This window comes from Bombyx mori, chromosome 8, assembly GCF_030269925.1.
Source record: "Bombyx mori chromosome 8, ASM3026992v2".
Classification (NCBI taxonomy): domain Eukaryota; kingdom Metazoa; phylum Arthropoda; class Insecta; order Lepidoptera; family Bombycidae; genus Bombyx; species Bombyx mori.
Genome location: NC_085114.1, coordinates 6851336 through 6871973, shown reverse-complemented (window position 1 = coordinate 6871973; position 20638 = coordinate 6851336). Strand labels below are relative to the sequence as shown.

The window sequence follows — 20638 nt, the reverse complement described above, 5'->3', positions numbered from 1 at the left end:
TTTTCCTCTAAATATAACTACAATAACAGCGAGATACACGAAGTACAACTTGGACGGAAACAACACTAGGAAATTAATTGACTTTACTAAGAATGTTGAAATTTTTATGTTAATTGCAAAAGAAAAAAGTGTAAACAAAATGTGATGTTAAAAAGATAAAAAATTACCTAAAGTGGTATAAAAACGAATGTAAAATTATTTATACAAGGTACATATTTTATTATGAATGTGTGATACGGAGATTCACCAGGACCAGTTTGGTTTGAATGATACAAACGCCCACTTGTCTGGTAGCCCTCGATGTGTGTCGTTGACGAAATCGCTTTTCGACCAGTCGAAGGGCTGGACTATGTTCTTGTTGAATTCGTCCAGCGTTTCCTGTTTCGCTTCTTCTATCTGTTGTTTCACGAGGTCTCTTATCTCGATACTGTTAATGGTCGGTTGATTATCAAATTCCTTTGTGTAAATCGGTGCCAGATTCCCTTTGTTGATTCGAAGCTCTGTTGCATTAGCTTGGATTTCTGTGTAAGGCGGCCCGGACACAGCAATGAACTCTACAGGTGTCTTATTCCAAGTAGCTGAAAAAGGTATATAATTTCATTGACATAGCATATTAAACATAAAGTAAAACTATTGAAATAGTAAAATAAATTAATTTAATGAAGGAATTTGACGTACGGTTACACGGCACAACGAACACGTGTAAGTCAAGTAGATAATCCGTTAGAATTTATCTTTAATTTTATTTAGTTAGAAAACGAACAGTACAATACATCCTTAAAGTACCTACAAAGTTTCTACTATTAACACAACATATGAGCGGATACTGAACACAAATAAATAATAGAGTTTAATGACTTAAAATTTACAAAAAGGTTTGAAAATAAAACAATACATGAGGCTACTACACGCTTCCCCGCCAGAGCCCCACCGTTGCTTGTGGCCTCAGTGCTGAAAGCATCTTGGATCTTGCCTCTACAATTTTTCTTATCTACTGGACTGGATTGTCTAGTCTCAAAAATATTTTTTTTTTCCGTAGTGACTGACGATCTTTGCTCTCTGGGCATGAATTACGTCATTCGCGCGAGTGCCTAGATAACTTACACGAATTGTACTTCTCTTTATTTGTTTTTTTATTTATTGGAAATTAGTACTGTATTACGACTTACCGCAAATAATTTTTGTATCGATAATACCGTATGGCTTCTTATGATGGTCGACGATGTCTCCTCTAACTCCCATTACTGTTGAATACCCACTTGCTTCAAACTCATTAATGTCACCAACATCCACGGTATCGTTCTTAGAACGATGATTTTCAGTCAAATTGTTCTGTCTCATTAGTTTAATGATTTCTTCGGCGGTTGTTGCATTTGTGTAACCTTTTTGGAAAATGACAGCTCTCGGTGATTCGGTTTCCGAAAATATCTTGCCGTGCAATGCCTCCATTTTGTTGATATGCGTTTTTTCAGCTACGTTCTAAAACATTTAATATTCGTTTGAAATATTTTGAACATATTTTGTTAAAACATAAATTAGTCGTAAAAATGAATAGCATTGTAACTCATTTAGCTAAGACTAAGTTACAATGTTTTTCGCTACACCTGACGGAAATGTTCTTGACCGAGAAATTTAAATACCGTAATCAATTAATTTAGGTTAGTAGGTCACCTTTTGTATCACGATGATAACTTTTAAATATGTGTGTTGATTAAAATAATTAAAGAAGGTTAAAATGTTTTCAAATAGAGATGTGCTCACCAGTAGACTAGCTCACGGTTCTGCTGCTAATTACAAGAACTTATTGACATCAAAGTGAATAACACATTGTGATATAGTCAGCGTAATTATATATATAGTGATATGTACACTTTCGGACAAGTTCAATTAGTGAAAATGATGACATTTATATTTTCTTTTGACTTACTTTGAAGAAAGGCAATCCGTACGTAGCCCAATAACCTTTTTCAAGGAAGGCATCAGAAATATCCGCCGAGTGCGTGAGCCCAGGGACTTGTTCCACCAATTCCACCAGGCCTTTGCCATGACTGTTGTTAGATCGATATATCGTGTGTCTTACATCACTAAAACAGAAACAGTTGATTGTATGCTCTTCGTAAAGCTGCTATTATCTTTCATAAAACTAACAGAAATAGTTGATTGTATGCTCTTCGTTTTTTTTTTGGCCAAAGGGTGAACCTCCAACGAAGTCCCTGTGCTGAGGTTCGTGCGGCTTTTATGAGGGTACAAAGATAGTAGCGGCCATCCACTTAACGACTCTCCTTCACTATGCTAAATGCTCCTAAATGGTCCTTTTTCTATGTTACCGCAAACCTTGTCAGGCAATCCTACTGTTTCAAATTCAAAATCTACAATATAACTGCTTGCGGGACATTTTGTGGTGCTTTAGTATATGCTAACCTAGCTATCACCAAAATTGATGCAAATCCTGAGGCTCTGTATTCATAGAATCAGTATTATGACAGTTTGACATCGGCACTCACAGATTTCTCGTGTTCCTCAATAAATGAAACTTCAGTTCGAAAATAAATCTTAGGAGGTCTAATGTTTTTTTTTAATGTATTCATTTTTATCCGTGTACTTTAACTTACAATGAACACAATTGTAGACTGGTACACTTACTTTGAAATTTCGGTGACAACTTCACTGTGTCCGTGCTTTTGTTTTTCGTGGTGTTCAGAAAGGGTATCGAATCTATTGAGGTCGACGATCAGCCACTGCTTCGATGCGGATCCGGAGTTGTTTTTGGCAATGATATGGCCCCAAGAGCTTACGTTGGTGGCCAGATGGTTCGCAGCAGTTATACGAGGTCCAGCGGGGACCTAAACAAAATTGTACCTTTTATTGATATTAAAGTTTTTATTTTTATTTTTTTTATAGCTTTGATAGGTGGACGAGCTCACAGCCCATCTGGTGTTAAGTGGGTACTGGAGCCCTAGGGTCCACAGACATCTACGACGTAAATGCGGCACCCACCTTGAGATATAAGTTCTAAGGTCTCAAGTATAGTCACAGCGGCTGCCCCACACTTGAAACCGAAGCACATTACTGCTTCACGGCAGAAATAAGTAGGTACGTGTATTGTGCAGTCGTCTTTTACGACACCGACAGGAGAGATGGGGTGGGGTTATTTTATGCGGACATCTAGTTTAAGGCTGTGTGATGGTCTTGAAAGTCGTCGACTACTTTGCGACAATAACTTTAACCAGAAAGCCACACATGAACCGGAAAGCTGGATTCCTCTACGACAAAAATAGAGCAGGATAGTACAACAAAATTACGGGTTCGCAACGGGTCTAATCTATTAGCAATAACCAAAATAAAAATAATAAAAATCAGGAGAAAAATCACGCAGGAATATGAGCGAAATAATGTTACATGCAGCTGATGGAGAAGAATAGCAGTAGCTCGGAGACGCGTGACCTTCGATCAATAGTACTATTATTGGTCGAAGTGCGTGACTATATTTTTCGAAATAAAATTTTGCTCATGTCAGTTCTAGAAGCGTTTTTAGGATCTGTAATTGAATATGCAATTTCGAAAAGGGCACATGTCGCATATTTTGTCAAATACGTTTTTTCATATACATGTAGTTTTGAGGCTTACCTACACCCATTTTATAATAATTCCAGTAATTTTCAATTGCTAATTAACACTAAAATATATCTCAAAAGTTAATATTTAAAATTTTACACCGCTTTAGAAAATAATCAGTTTTTTTCATTTCCTAAACATTTTACATTTTCAGAGATGTGCCCTTTTCGAAATTGCATATTCAATTGTAGCATTTAGAAGACCACGAATGCGAAAAGTCAAAAAAAGTCGTCAGCAAAATGCATGACATAAATAAGTCTCTGAGACCGAAGTCAAAAATATTGTTGCATTATTAAGATATGCCAGTCAACCTATTACAGCTCAAACACAAACTGATCAGAGCGCGTAGAGCAAGCAGGCCAGTTCTAAATCAAAATTCACATGAACATCAATTATATTAAACTCACTTGCTCAGTAATGTTGACTTCCTGCCAGAGCTTGTTATTGTAGTTTCTCAATGCGGTTCCAGCAACTGCCATTCGATGTTTATTCCCTTTCACAAGATAGAACTCGTCCTGGCTGGTAATAGATCCGGGGTAACTTGAAAAATCGATCGACGTTCCCGGTACCGATTCAGAGTCCTCCTTTGATGTCTTGTGATAGTTCAATTTGTATCTCTTCAAAATTCGAGTCATCGATGAATATCTGAAATAGAACGAACATACATACACATGGATTGACGTGCGTTTTGAATGTTTGGAGAAGTGAGTGGTCTGGCGTTTTCCACTGAGTGGTTTATTTTGTAATTTGTAAGTATCAATTTAGATAGCAAAACACATTAATGCGGAAAAGTTATTTATTTTTGCAGTAATAGGTACGCGTAAATCGTCCATTAGGTAAATTAGAAATGAGCAAGTAAGTAAATAAATTAGGAAATTAAGAATTTATAAATATTTAAAAAAAAAAAAAATTTTTTCAACAGAAAGTAACAAAATTAACAAAATAGCATACCGCCCAGCTGCGTTTTGTGCCATAAACAACTTCGGGCCTTCATCGCCTGTTCCATTGACGATTCTCAAGAAAGCACTTGAGATATCAGGGATAGACTGCAACATCTCATCTTCCAATGAAATGTTGAGTTTGTGCTGCAGCTCTGTAACCTCGGCCACTGAATTCAGCCATAATAGGTCAGAAATATCACTATCGTATGGTTCCATGCTGCGTTCTATTCCATGCCTCCATCCGGTTAGTATCCCATTTATTTGAGTGTAATGTAAAGACACCTGATAAACGAATTACCAGTTCAATTATTGATCGTTCAGAAAAGCGAAAAAATTAATACCGTTAAAATTAATAAATTTTACTGGTGGTAGGACCACTTGTGAGTCTGCGCGGGTAGGTACCACCGCCCTGCCTATTTCTGTCTTGAAGCAGTAATGCGTTTCGGTTTGAAGGGTGGGGCAACCGTTATAACTATACTGAGACCTAGAACTTGTATCTCAAGATGGGTGGCGCGTTTACGTTGTAGATGTCTATGAGCTCCAGTAACTACTTAACACCAGGTGGGCTGTGAGTTTTTGAGGAAATTTGCGCTCGCGATTCTACGATGGTCTTAAAAGGGTAGTCGCATGTACAAAGCAAGGCACGAACTAATATGTTTTCAGTTTGTATAAAAGTAATGTATCGAATAGAAACGAAACAGAAACGAAAATTACACATTCACGATTTTTCTAAGTTTATACGTATAGACATTGAAAAGCTATTTTATATTAAACTGTAATAATGTATTATAACTTACGTGGTGCCAAAATGGATCGATATCAGAAAGCTCCGAAGCGCGATTCTTCCAAATTTCAAGCGATCTCGTCAAAGCATCCCTAAGTTTGTTGCACTGTTTCTCTATAGGTGTATTGTCACATTGATATCTAATAGTGTTTTCTAAATGTGTGTGAATTAAGTACCAGGTCAGTGCCCCTTCGACGATGCCTGCCGCATAAGCTTGAATCTCATCGTGGTACGAACCTTCAGTTTCTATTTCCAAAATAGACCAACTAAAACAATTGGAAATTATGAATTTAATATCTTAATTCGATCTGACTTCAGAATCAAATCAAATAAAAAAAAATTATTCAATATAAATGAAAGTACATACTTGTTGAACGTCAAAAGAACTACCGCCAATTCACAAGAACTAGCCTCCGTCCTGAGAAGAATTGGCAAGAAACTCAGCGGGCATGTATTTTTTTTTTAAATATTAGATTATTTTTTTTATATATGATTTTTTTTAAATATCTATTCATTTGTCATCATCAACATCAATGTGACTGTTTGAGGTAGTGCGGTGATTTTAATAATTTTTTTCATTCATTATTTTACACGTTATTTAAAGTTTACCAAGTAACCAAATGAGCAGCTGCGATAATATAATCTTGGGTCGTTTGTCAAGTACTCACCCTGTCGTATCAATGTCCATTCGAAAATAAGCACGGGCGACTCCTTTAGGGATCACGGCGAGGTCGTTGCTTTGACCCCAATATTCAATGTGATATCCTGTTTTCTCCGAATAAAATACTGTGGCTGCGTAGTTACCGTCCTCTTGACTTCTACAATGTTAAATTTATAAAAAAAATGTGTATGTTTATTAGTAAACTAGCGATCCGCCCTCGCTTCGCTTCGGAAACTGTAATTTATTATTGATTTCTCCACTATTTAATGGATGTTATTATACACATAAACCTTCCTCTTCAATCACTCTATATATTAAAAAAAACCGCATCAAAATCCGTTGCGTAATTTTAAAGATTTAAGCATATATAGGGATATAGGAACAGATAAAGCGACTTTGTTTTATACTATGTAGTGATACATTCTGTTATGGTGATTACTACTTTTTTTTACCAAATGACTGATTTACTTGGACCATTTAATTTGTCCTCGCAATCCTCATAGATTATAGACATATTGGGCTTTTTCTGTGGCTATCATGTGACTACAAAGCGTCACCATTGAGATTGACATGATTGTGTGTTAACATCAAATGGGCCGTATATCCAAATACATAATGTATTGTTTACATCTTCATCGTTATCCTTAAAACAACTTTGTTTGCGATAAATTATTTTATAACAAAATGGTAACAATATAATTCTGATGGAAATTATTCTTGCAAATTGTATGTACTAGAGTTATAAACAATTGATAACAGGGAAACATACTGCGAACCAATTATAGTAGACGCATTAAGATGGAGTACAAAGTCTAGCATAAAACGTTTCCTTATTACTGACAATTCTTTTAATACATATTTGTTATAACACGATTTTTATTTATGTTATATGTGATCTAAAGAAAGGGGTCTATGAATTTTCTAAGTTTTCTCATTACAAAAGAAATGTTCTCCGCCCCTTTTTCAGAATAGTATTTATGGTGGGCAGCAGCTCAGCTGTGCCCTTGCATTGCAACCATCGATATATTACCACAACTATTAGATAGAACGGGCCCTCGCGGCAGTAAAAGTAGACTATGTTAATTACTGGTGGTAGGACCTCTTGTGAGTCCGCGCGGATAGGTATCACCGCCCTGCCTATTTCTGCCGTGAAGCAGTAATGCGTTTCGGTTTGAAGGGTAGGGCAGCCGTTGTAACTATACTTGAGACCTTAGAATTTACATCTCAAGGTGGGTGGCGCATTTACGTTGTAGATGTCTATGGGCTCCAGTAACCACTTAACACCAGGTGGGCTGTGAGCTCGTCCACCCATCTAAGCAATAAAAAAAATATTTACCTTTCCATCTGTCCCGCAAAAAGCGCCAAGATAGCTAGTACACCAAGTATACCGAGGACGTAAGAACTAATTTTCGTTTGCAGCCATGAGGCGCCCACTACTTTCAGAATCTTGCTCATCTTCAGCTCGAGTTGAAATAAATAATAAACAAGATAAACTAAGATATGAAGAAGATGTTTAGGAATTTAATAATAATGAAGTGACAATGAGTGTATATAATCTTTTCTAGTGGAGAAGTGACCATCAAAGAGGTTAAGGGACCAGGTTGTTATGGTGATGTTGCTCCAACGGCTGGGCCCGGAGTCGGCATTTAGTGTTATTTTTGCCGCTTTATTCTTCTGGGTAGACACCCGTTTCGCACTTATGTTCTTAAACCCTGCAATGGAAAAGGAAACATTAAATTTACAACTTCATGTTTCGGATGAGGTTTTTACTTCTAACATAGCTTTGTACTGGTTGTTGTCCTAAATCTAGTTCAGCGTCACAAAACATTGCTTTTATGCCACTTTTATTTTCATTATGTAGACATTAATCCTGAGATATGGGTTTTAATAATGAATGGTATAGTAGGTATAATGCGTAAGTAATGGCTGTCTCACCCTTCAAATGCACGGCTGTTTTGCGGCAGATGTAGGGTGTTGGTACTAACTCTTGCTTGCTTGCAATGACTAGTACTGGTTAAGTATAGTATTAAGTGATTAAGGAAGCCTATAGATTTGATAACGTGAATTCCACATTTAGGAGTGATTTTTGAACTCTGGTGATACTACGTCTTGTGAGTCCGCACGGGTAGGTACCACCCTGCCTATTTCTGCCATGAAGCAGTAATGCGTTTCGGTTCGAAGGGTGGGGCAGCCGTTGTACTGTAAAAATTGAGACCTTAGAACTCATATCTCAAGGTAGGTTGCGGCATTTACTTTGTTGATGTCTATGTACTTCGGTAACCACTCAGGTAAGTCATGAGCTCGTCCACACACTTAAGCAATAAAAATAAAATTAAAAACTTTTAGATTTTTCTCAAAACTACGGTTGAATGTCTTACGACAGCTTACTCTAAAGAAATAATAATAAAAAAAATCTACAGTATGGTATCACGGTTGGCCCACCCTTTCAAATAAAGCGTATGGCTATCTCGCGACATAAATAGGTGTGGTGATGGTATCCGCCTGTGTGAGCTCACAATACGCATCCATAAATACGTTGCAATGTTTATCGTAACCTATTATTGAAATTGTTTAATAACAATTTTAATTTTATAATTAAAACTATAATAAATATGAAGAACAACAACGAGTTCAAACTGTGTGTCAAATACTATGTAATTACTATTTATGTAACTTTACACGATAGTACATAACTCTTTTTAATAGACCATAATAAAAAATAATAAAAATTTGGTTAAAATATTCAAACTCATAGAATAGATGTTTGTTACACGTACCAAAGCGTTTATAACACAATAATCATTGATAAGGAAATCTAATTCAAAACGGAACATTTCAATAACTTAGTACAATGTTAAGAACAATGAGAGGATAAATTGTAACAGTGTCTGTCTACCAAAATTAGCATTATCAACAATCATACTTGGAATAGAAGTGATGGAAAATAAGACAATAAGAATGTGAGTTTTGTCCGAAAATTGCCTTTTTCAGAAAAACAACAAAAATATGTAGTTCTGCATTGTAAATACAAACCTATAACAAAACACATGTAGGACACAAATTGAAAAGCACTAAACTTTATAAAAGTGGAAATATTTTCATGTAAAATAATATTTAAATTTAACAGAAGCACTTTTCTAGAATTATTTTAATATTTATAACACGAGATTTACGTGTTAAATTCAAATAAATATGTTGATACTTTATGTGAGTTCTTGCATTAACTGGTAAATGTTCATAGGCAGGCAGGTAGATATAACGGTTATCATAATATCAATAAAAGATACTCTAATGTTTAAGGATTGCGTCTCCGTTATCAAAAGTAAGTAATTACCCTAACAGAAATGGAGAGAAGCGAATTCTTTGCTTTCTCTATAAAATAACAAAGTATGCATAATGTTTAACTTTTTCAATCCCTTAATCTTTTCAAACTACTAATTGATAACAAAAACGTGAACAATACTTCAGCTTTGCTTTTCGATATTGTGCTATTTTCTGTCAAAAACACACAAGATTTTTCGTTCACACGTTTTTAGAGAGCAAAATATATTTTTTCCGATGCTCTGTTAGTTGTTTTAAGTTTGTTACAAATCACTACTTAGTATAAAACAAAGTCGATTTCTCTGTCCCTATATCCCTATGTATGTATAAATCTTTAAAACTACGCAACGGATTTTGATGCGGTTTTTTTTAATAGATAGAGTAATTGAAGAGGAAGGCTTATATTTATAATAACATCCATTAAATAGTGGAGAAATCAATAATAAATTACAGTTTCCGAAGTGAAGCGAGGGCGGGTCGCGAGTACGTAATATATTATTGCATTAAATTACTTAAAAAGAAACATTTTATTGTTACTATTTATTAAATCTGACGGCTAGAGCAACTTTTTTGGGTGAGGAGTAAAGCGTCGTACTTCCAACTAGCCGTTCAGAACCGTAGCTCCTTATCGTTCAGCAATCCACGTCCGACCTCGGATGAGACAGAACTCACCCGAGGCAGACCGGGGGCAACGTCCATATATCGCTACCACGTTGCCCCCACTAGACGCCGAAACGACGGAAATAAATAAACGCGAGATTAAACTGTGAAATTAATTTTAATTATATCTACTACTCGCGCCTGCCGTAGAAAGTACTAATACTTGTCATCATAGGAATTTCAAATTTTGTGAGCTAGTTATAACGAAAACAACTGACGAACATAGATTCTTCTGACAGATCGCGGTTTTTTTTATATATTTTTTATTGCTTAGACGGGTGGACGGGCTCACAGCCCACCTTAAGTGGTTACTGGAGCCCATAGACATCTACAACGTAAATACGCCACCCATCTTGAGGTATAAGTTCTAAGGTCTCAAGTATAGTTAAAAAGTAGATGTCGCGGGTGTCTTGATTTTTTTAATCGTGTTACATTGCGTATGTACTGTTAGAAAAACCTTCAGTAAAATATAATTTTTCGATGTTTCCTCATTTTTGGTGAATGATTTGGGTGTTGTAGCGGGAATCTCTAATGGTACTGTTTGTCTTCATTTAGAGATCAGTTCGAATTTAGATACCGGTAAAAATGAATGAATACTCATGATCTTGTTCATTTTGTGTTACAACAATGTATTCAAGGGTTAAATAATTTATCAATTGACCATATTGAAAATTTATACCGAATACACATGTAATGATAAAGGTGTGACATATTCAAAACACGTACAATAAACACGCTAGATTTATGAACATTTTCCAGCACAATGGACAATGAAAAGAGCCCATGGAAACATGGACTCATATAACGATTATACATTCATCAAATTGATACAATGCTTTGTATATAATGCTTAAAACTGAGGGATTTCCGAGAACCGCTATGATCGTAGCCTAAAATAGGAGCAGATTTAAGATACTTCAAACACAATCTTGCAAAACGATTTAATGCATATAAGATTCTGAATTATAGCTTACTGTAAAGACGTGATTATATGCGAATTCAGATTGTTTATTCGTGATCGATTTAAAAACTACGCGATATTGAGGTTTATCTCTATTTGAATAATCGAGTACTCTAATCTACCTAAATATCCTTCATATCATAGTTTATGACCTAAAAAATCACAATTACATGTGTATAATGTAACAGCGTTTAAAGTCGGCTCTTGCAATTTCAGACTTTGACAGTTTTGTGGCCAAAAGATATTTATAGCATCACTACAATTAGTATGAAGCGTATAGGTGCGAATGTACTCAATGTTCTAATTTAAGTGCTTCCGTACTGTCATCATTGTAACTCGAACCATCGTGTTTGTCATAAGAAACAAAACCTAGCGCCATAGTAACTGCAAATAACGCTCTTTTTGTCGCCCACTGAGTTTCTCGCCGGATCTTCTCAGTGGATCGCGTTTCCGATCCGGTGGTAGATTCTGCGAAGCACTGCTCTTGCTAGGGTCAGTGTTAGCAACACTCCGGTTTGAGCCCCGTGAGCTCACCTACACACGTTAGGGAGAAGCTGAAATAGCCTCTCAAGGCTATCAGCATAGGTAAGAAAAAAGCTCTTTGTGTCCTGACTCCCGAATACATATTATCATTTTGTACACAAAAAATCATGCCCAAATAATAAGCGGTACTATCGAAAACATAATTAAGTTGATAGGTACATGCGTTTAGAAATAATTAAGTTTCTCCACAACATCAAACATTTGACTTACGCGATATCAGTGGACGAATGGTAAACCGCATGTGAATCTCGAATAAGGTAAATATTTTTTGGACGCGAAATAAAATTGTAATTTCTCGTTAACTGTAAATATCTCACCGAAATAGATCCAACATTTATTTGCGCCGGAGCTATTCTGGCAGCTCTGTGTAAATTTATGTTATTTTATTATAAATATTAGAGGAGCTCGAATTCGCGAAGAGTATGTACGTCCGCGGAAAACATAAACAAATCGAATGTAAATCAATATTAGCCGGTGCGTTCTTCCACTTATAGCGAGCACATTTGAATTTAACCAATTTTATGATGATGCTCTCGCGCGTAAACTTATTTTTGCACACCTCTTTAAAGGTTTTCCAGTGTACTCGTGTTTGAAACTATTTTATGAGAGCTCATAACTTTAAAACATTGAATATTATTCTTCTTACATTGACGGGATTCCCCTGGAACTGTGGATATGTTTTTTCAAACGGTATCCGCTTTGCTCATAGACATTTCGTCTCCGAGTATAGACAATTTAATTTCAACGGATAGGGATGTGGCACTATCGATCGTCTTAGTTAATTAATAATGCTTAAAAAATTCAAATGTTAAGATAAATTTTACTTTGTATTTAAAATATACTATTGCAATTCCTACATTACTCTCCTTCGCAATCTTAAGAAATATAAGTGCCTATATAGGTACATATATCCAAAGAGGCCGGTAATAATCCCTGCCTATTTAGGGTTATAGCATACATATCAACTCGGAAAGGGATCGTCATCGTATCGCGTTTCGCCTCGGCGCCGCGGCGTCAAACAGGCGTCAATCTAACGTAAGCACGTAATCAAATTGGATCAACAGCTCCGATACGTCGACTTGGTTACAGCTAGGTGAAGTATGACTCCCCGCGCACTAGGCGGCCTGGCTGCGGCAGCCAGACGAATATATGGCGTTGTATGGGAGCCCGCGCACACACAGAGCGAGTGTTGGCAAATGTATGTGGCTGCCGTCAGTCCCCGCGCACTTGCTGTAGCAGCCAATGCATATTCGTTTTGCCAAATGTTAGTTATGTGACACAGCATGCTTGTACAATCTCTTGTATTTAAAAAAACCGGTCTGGGTATGTATGAACATCTTTAAAATCGTTATAGAATAAGCCCTTTGAATTGCGTTCTAGAAAAAGAGGATGAATCCAGTGTCTTTTCTTTGCTTTGCGTTTTTTACGAGATAAAGTCCAAATCGCTCGACGAAAAGATCATAAATTGGCGTCGATTGGCTGCTATAACTGGCTGCTCAAATATTTTGGTTGCCGCAGCCTGGCTGCTTAGTGCGCGGGGGGCCTAAGAGATGCAAGCGCGGCGACGGACAGACGTAAACGCGGGTATGACGAACCGTAAGCGCAGGCATTGCTAGTTGCCACACGTCACATCGCAGATCGTACTTGTCCCGAGGCGAATCGTTTACATTTCGATTTCAATTAGTGTGCTTTTCAGTAGAGAGTTTCATACAAAGAATACTAAATGGCTCGAATTGATACGGTTACGATCCCTTAAGAGTTGATATGCGTGCTATGATCCTTAGGCTGAAAAATAATAATGCGTTCGTACATTGTTCAAGTTCATGTCTTTGGTGGCATGCACATTCTAATGTTTATGGGTTCGCTTTAGGCCTGATGGATCGTAACCAATTGGTCTGTCTACGTTAAGATGAAAAATATAATTGACACTGTATATCTAAGGTAATTCGCCCAACACCCAGAAACAGTTATCATAAATTGAAAGCCATTAAAAGCTCCCTTGATTATATCTCATATATCTCAAATATTTTCGTGTGTTTGCGAATACTTAGTGTGCATTTAGTACAATAGATTAATGTATTATTATACTTAGTCATCAGAATTTGCGTACGTACAGTCTACATATTTTAGTTGTTATTATGTTCTCATTCGAAAGGTTTTAAACGTTTTGTTTATCAGAGAAATTAGGTTTGTGTTATTTGCTTATTTAAATAATTATTTCCGTACTAATTAAGTAGATTGTCGATTCTGCTTTTTTTATTATATCTAAGCTTAAAAATTACTCAGCATAACGCGACATCAACGAGGATTGATATTTTATAGATTTTTTGAATAAGCAGTAGTTCAGATAAGACATGCGGGAACAGCATCCCTAAAGATACGTGCTTAATGCGCATCCGACTAGAGTCATAGGTAAACCGTTACATGTTTATCTTTTTTTTTCTTACCTATACTGGTAACCAAGGGGGCCATGCCAGGGTGACCGGGCGAGTAGGTGAGCTCACGGCGCTCTAACCTGAGGACGTTGCTAATACTAGCCTTAGCAAAAGCAGTGCTTCGCAGAGTTCCGGATCGGAAACACGACCCACAGAATATCCGGCGAGAAACTCAGTGGGCTGAGTCTGTGCTCTCCGAGGCCTTCGTCGCAAGCGACTGCTTCGACGGGAACGGTGACCGGTGCTTGTAGTACCTAAAACACCAATAGTGGATCGGGAGGATCCGAAATGAGGTGTGATGTTTACCAAAGGTCCTTGATTTTGAAGAAGATGAAACCCCACTATGAGAACACCACGTAAGTGAATTCATAGACTACTAGAGATTAATGGATTCCGGAAATGTTTAAACAGTGCTCTTAAAAAAAAAAATGCACTCTACTCTAGTGACCAGTGTTTAAAGACTACATTATCGAAGCAGATTTCGATATTCCTGCAAGGGAGCACTAATAGGAACTTAGGATCTCGAGACGTGTCCTAATTCCTCTTCCAAAGACAGTCTTTTTAGTAGCATTATATCTACCACGGTACCATTTGTTCGAGAAGAAGCACTTACGCGTTTCCATATTTTGTCTTTTGTTTTATCTTGTTTAAACCTTGAAACGGTGGAAAGAGTTTTCTCTTTCAGTATGTATTACTCGACATATATCTCTTCAAATAAGGTTGAAGAAGTGTATCGAGATTCCTCAGCGATTACAAATACATGAGTTTTGGTTTAACTAGCTGTACCCGTCCGCTTTGCTGGGCATTTAAAATTAACATTATAATCTCTCACCCCCACAAAAATTCTCATCATTAACGCCCCCGCAACTGGTGTAGGGAGTCCAACACTCATAAAAATATTAGCCTATCCATTAAGTGCATGTATTTTCTACATGGATACCAATTTTCAAGTCAATCGGATGCATGGTTCAGTAGTTATAACGGGACATCCGTAAAAAACACTGTAGATTTATTATATATTAGTATAGATTAGGCCCGTTGCAAAGCCTGCCTAAATAGTTCTGTGCCTCAACTTAAATATTTTTTCCTTAAAGGTGATGCTAGTGAAAATAAGGTCGGTATATCGCATGCACATTACATTGATAAAAAGCACCTCATTGTCACAATATGCAAATGGGTTTGCTTTTGGAGCTGACTCCATCGACAAGGACTCCGATTTACTTTATAAGTATGACCTTGTCCGTAACTTGGCAAACTAATATTTCATTGTATGTGCATGACCTACAGATTAGTGACAAGTTGCATCACAGACTTCACCATTAACAATCTTACTAAGCCGGAATCACACTGCTAGCTAATCTAACCAAAAATAAACCAAAATACCAAAACACAGTGCTCATTTTTGAAAGACGCTCATGAGCAGCTATCGGTCATATTTATATGAAAGCCGAAACACGCAGGTAGCCGAATTTTTTCAACATTCTTTCAAATTGATAAAAATCCAAGTTACAAACGAAAATTCTTCATTTTTTAGAGACGTGCTTAAATAATAATTTATTATAAAAATTATTAAAACCACAAAGGTCCATTAAATATTAATGAAACGAGTTTTTCGCATTACGGCGATGTACAAAATGAACAGAACTGGTAAAAATAAAAAAGAACTTAAAAACAAAATACACGTTTACTTATTATTGTACATATGCGATAATAGTGTGGCTGTCATATAGGTACTGTTATTGCTATTATAAAAAAACTTACTTTTACGCAAAACTCTGTGGCGATTTTTTATAATAATAATTATAAATTTCATTGTGTTAGTCAATTTTACGAGATAAAGGCGAATGCACTTCATAAATGCGGGCTTTACAAAGAAAAAATAAGCAATATCCTATGTGTTATACGATAACTACAACATTAAATGCAGTGAATGCACTTTGAATGGATCTCCTTCAGGGGTCAATGAACGGAACGTCTCGAGCGCGAGCCCTATTCATGTCTTTTTTATAATAAACTTTTTCTTGCACATCTACAAAGACCGCACGAGGTGCCACTTTGTTCGGATCTGAATCTTTTTACTTTTTTATTTTTTATTGCTTAGGTGGGGGTAGTCGAGCTCACAGCCCACCTGGTGTTAAGTGGTTACTGGAGCCCATAGACATCTACAACGTAAATGCGCCACCCTCCTTGAGACTAAGTTTAAGGTCTCAGTATAGTATCAACACCTGCCCCACCCTTCAAACCGAAACGTAGTACTGCTTCACGGCAGAAATGGCGGGGCGGTGGTACCTACCCATGCGAACTCACAAGAGGTTCTACCAGTAGTTCTACCACCAGTAATTATGTAAAATATATTACAATATAATATGGATGTATTATAATATAGTCTGTTTGAGATGTAACAGCAAATATGTTTTATTTTGTGCACTTTTATCTTGTATTACCTGCGTATAATCACACAATGTGTTTTAGTTTCACACGATTTTGTCGCACCATTGTTAAACTGATAACGGTTTTTTGGCTACACTAAAAATGGAAAAGTAATAATTACTTCGGTTTCGCAAATCGTAGATATAATTAAAAATACTTTCACGACTTAATTTCGCGTTTTTTATTATATTTGCGATAACTGGAAAGCATTCAAAACGTCGAAAATAAAGACAATAAAAATACGCCAGATTAAGCCGTAAAATTAGTTCAAATTGTGGATAAGTAACGCACCGTAATAAAATAGTTATGTGTAAAGACAGTCCTTAATTCGAACATGCTTTTCGATTGTTCGATTGAATTGCAATTCGATTTAGAAGATGCTTAATTCTACAGTAACATAGCAAATTGCTTTAAAAAATGTCGATCGAGCTACCTAAGTGATCTGCGATTAACTTGTCCCCTCCTGTAATACCTTAATTGACAGCTTGTTTTTCGCATTTCAGTTAGTATTTTTTCTTCAATCGTATTATTCTTATAATAATACTAGCTTTTGCCCGCGACTCCGTCCGCATGGAATAGTTACTTTGGCATAACGCTACATTTTACCCCCCATTCCATTTACGTAGAAAGTGAAAATAGTTTTGAATTATAGAATGTTAAAGAACTATTTAAACCCCTATTTTGAGACATTCTTTATTGGTGCTCTAATTGTATTAGTCTTACCGTGATGTTATATAGCCTATAGCCTTCCTCAATAAATGAGCTATCTAATACTGAAAGATTTTTTCATATCGGACCAGTACTTCCTGAGATTAGATTACAGATTAGATTATTTGGTGGATACTATTGAAATACTATTCTACTTCCATATTTGAGACAACCTTATTATGACAAAGCATATGTTGAAAACGTGGCTGTAAAACGTGCCAAAGAATTAGACTGACATCCAAACGAGCAAAACAAATGACGAAACAAAAACATGAGCTTCCTTCGGTAGTCGAGTAAAAAGATCATTGCTTACTAACTCACTCTATCTAACCCCTGGATCTAGAAATCTAAGTAGGGCATTAGCTATTCAATAATACACGAAATGCATCAATCGGCGAAACAACAGCTCAACAGATTTAATAATACTATGTCAAATCTAATCTAGTAATATCGTATCTTTGATACATATTATTCATACTACGTACATAATCGAAAGGAAATATGTAACGTTATCTTTATTGATTTTTCATCAAGTTGATTAAATCATAACTCATATGGGACTGTTTATTGGCATTTATTTTTTATTGGCACACATCAGTGCGGTCACTGAGTTCCTCTGCTTAGAAAAATAAAAATTAACTCTATCTTGGACAGAAAAACTAAAAAAACAAAGATTACCTGTTATCGACTACCCTAATTTATCTTAAAACATTTCTTGACCTGGAATATTTATGTTAGTTATTGAATAAATATCAGCTTACTAGTAAATGATAAGAATAAATTATAATAAACATGTTTGCCGTTTCATATGATGACATAAAATTGTATTATTTTTTTTCATTGCCTTTGTTGGCATATGATCTCACGGCCCATCTAATGAATTGAGGTACTACTACTACTACGTAATATAGTTCAATGACCTAATGGTAAGTAGTTACCGTCGCTCATGGAAGTCAGTAATGGCAGTGACATAGCCAACCCTCTGCTTATTGCTAAGGTCCCTCCGGAAACCTTGTTTGAAGAAGGACATGTCATAGCGCTGGGGAAATACCGTAGAGGGGAGCTCATTCCAGAGTCGGATAGTGCTTGACAAAAAAGAACACTGGAAACGCACTGTATCTTAACGGTTTACTAATGTACACTTTCGAACCTCGATAAAGACATACCATTTTCATAAAATTGTTTCAATTTCAATGTCCTAAATTAAATTTAAATAAAACTACCAGCTTAGGCAGAAGTAACGTGTATCGATGTCGCGCTCCGAATCACACATAGGTTGCATTAAGTTCATTGGTAATCCCGGGACCTGGGCGGGCCCCCCGGTGCGCACTCTGCGTGGCCGGGGGCTCCGTCTGTGGGGGAGTTTTGCTGGACTTCCACCGTGGCGCGTCCGTAGGTGGCGGATAACGGGATCCTCTGGGCGACATTCCCAGAGGTATCGTCCGATCTTTTTCGTTGCAAGGATTCTTAGGTTTAGGTCCTAGGTATAGGGTTAGGTTTAGATGTAGATTAAGGTCCTAGGTATATGATTAGGTTAGATGTAGGTTAAGGTCCTAGGTTTAGGGTTAGGTTTAGGATAGCTTAGATAGGCTTTGCAACGAAAGAGATCGGATGACGCGGACCAAAATCAGCACTAGGAGGAGTGGAAGGACTGCGCTCTCCACACTCTTCACTAAGTGAAGAGTGCTCCTTCTGGAGATCGCAGCTTCCGACGGCACTGGTTCGCCGGCCTGCCGTGAGCGGTGGCACCCTGTGCCCCGTAATCGTGGAAGTGAGTCAGCGCTGCATTTTCGCAGCTGCTGACCGCTGGTTGCTATGTCCCCGGCTTCGGCTACAGGGGAACGCCCCCCAGATATGGGGGGTACCGGTTCGCCGGCGTGGCTTCGTGGTCGCTCGTTTCGAGCGTCGGGCGGTGGTCTGCCGAGTTGCCCTGTGCACCCGGTGGGCTGCCGACCAACCCGTAATCCTCACTGAGTGGGGGGCGGTGGCCGCTGCCGCAAGGCACGGGGTCGCGAGGACGTAAACCTCTATAAAAAATACCCCAATCCCAAGCTCCGATGCCCGGCGAAGGGATGAATGGCTGGAGGGAGTCCAGTCCCGAGGGCATCACCTGATCCCAGGGGACCTCACCCCTGGTTAAATAAGAAAGGAAAAAAAAATGAACATGGACAATTGCGAAACAGTATTACCCCAGGAGGGTACCTCCCGCTCAGCGGGAGGAGAATCCCTCCGTGCCTCCGAGCAATCGGAGGCACGCTGCCCCTCGTATTCTGGGGGGGGCAACAATTGCCTAGAGGAAGGAGGCGGCAGCACGAGCCGCGAAAACGATCTATTCGTGCACCCTGAGCGTTGCGACAGTGCACTCTCACTGCGCTCGACGCGAAGCTCTGCGAGGGGCTACGCGTCGAGTGGTCGAGAGTCGCCGCTTTTGCTCCGGAATACTACCGGACGGCTCGCCAGCAGAGCCAACGCTGATGCGAAAACTCGGAGGAAGCGGAAGACGGTCAAGCGACCAGTGACTTCCGCTCCCTCCGACTCCTCGGAAATTGAACCCGCGCCCGCCAAGTTTTTGGCGGTCGAGGAAGGACCGGCGACTGTTGCGGCGTCGTCCGCCAAAGAACAGGATGTTCGGATAACCTGCGGCGGATTGGCAGCCGGCTCGCTGCGAGGCGGGAGAACCCGTTGTGGGAAGGCCGAACGAGTCAGGGAGGGAGAGGTTGAGCGGTTGTGCCGCTCCCTTATGGAGACTGAACCCACTGACCTGCACAAAATCTTCGATATCTCTCTGGATATTGTCTCCAAGGTGGCGAGCAAATCAGGCTCCTTAAAGGGCACGTACGTGCATGCCCTGAATTCCGTGGTCACTGCCATGGGTAGGCTCCTAGAGGCATTTCTCCAGCGCACGGCCACGGAGGAAACAGCTGGCCTGCGGTCGCAGCTGGAGAGCCTACAGGCTTTGTACGCCTGCGTTCAGAGTGAGAATGCAGAGCTTCGGGCGGAGAGTGTAAAGTTGCGGGAGGAGATGGCCGCAATGCGTGTGGCCATTGATGGTGTAAGGAGACAGCGGGGCAGTTCGGTTTCCCCACCACCACCGCCCCAAGTGCAAGAGGCTATAGTGGCGGAAAAAGATAAGGAGATCGAAGACCTCAAGAGGCGCCTAGCCATTCTTGAGGCTCGCACCTCTACAGTGGTGCGTGCGAGGCCACCGCTGGCACACGAGCAGCCAGCGCAGGTATCACTAACGCCTAAGACCGCGGCTGCACCGGCGCCCGCGAACGCCACTGCGGCCAAACTGGCTACACGGTCCAAGACTGCTGGGCGACGAATACCCGCCCAGCCTGCGAGGCCTCAGGCTGCTGCTTCTGTCCCGCCCCAGCCTGCGAAGGCGGGGCCTGGCAGAAGCCGCAACAATCCAAAGGGGTGTGTGAATGCCGCCCAGCCAGCGCAACACCCCCAGCCCCGTCCATTGCCTCCCGCCCCGTCCAACATGGACGCAGCCTGGACGACGGTAGTGAAGCGGGGTCGAAGGAGGGCGCAAGACGTACCTAACCCCCGTCCCGTCCCGACAGTCAAGGCTCC

At 39.0% G+C, this 20638-nt stretch overlaps 1 protein-coding gene across 4 annotated transcripts in view; it reads right to left on the bottom strand.

The window, feature by feature from the left end:
- LOC101743473 (putative phospholipase B-like lamina ancestor) overlaps positions 1-20638 on the bottom strand; it is a 32871-nt gene continuing 12233 nt past the window's right edge. Inside the window, exons 3-12 of one of the 4 annotated variants that reach the window (XM_062669701.1) lie at positions 13934-14175; positions 7338-7713; positions 6009-6158; positions 5354-5606; positions 4567-4838; positions 4023-4260; positions 2644-2843; positions 1928-2084; positions 1170-1479; positions 1-578 (exon numbers count right to left, since the gene is read on the bottom strand). In XM_062669701.1, coding sequence (XP_062525685.1) covers positions 244-578; positions 1170-1479; positions 1928-2084; positions 2644-2843; positions 4023-4260; positions 4567-4838; positions 5354-5606; positions 6009-6158; positions 7338-7456 — 2034 coding nt within the window. In that variant the 5' untranslated portion in view covers positions 7457-7713; positions 13934-14175 and the 3' untranslated portion in view covers positions 1-243. Of the gene's footprint in view, positions 579-1169; positions 1480-1927; positions 2085-2643; positions 2844-4022; positions 4261-4566; positions 4839-5353; positions 5607-6008; positions 6159-7337; positions 7714-9034; positions 9230-13933; positions 14176-20638 lie in introns of those variants that run through there. The other 3 variants (XM_021351993.3, XM_012695510.4, XM_004932030.5) reach the window with 3 other exon arrangements.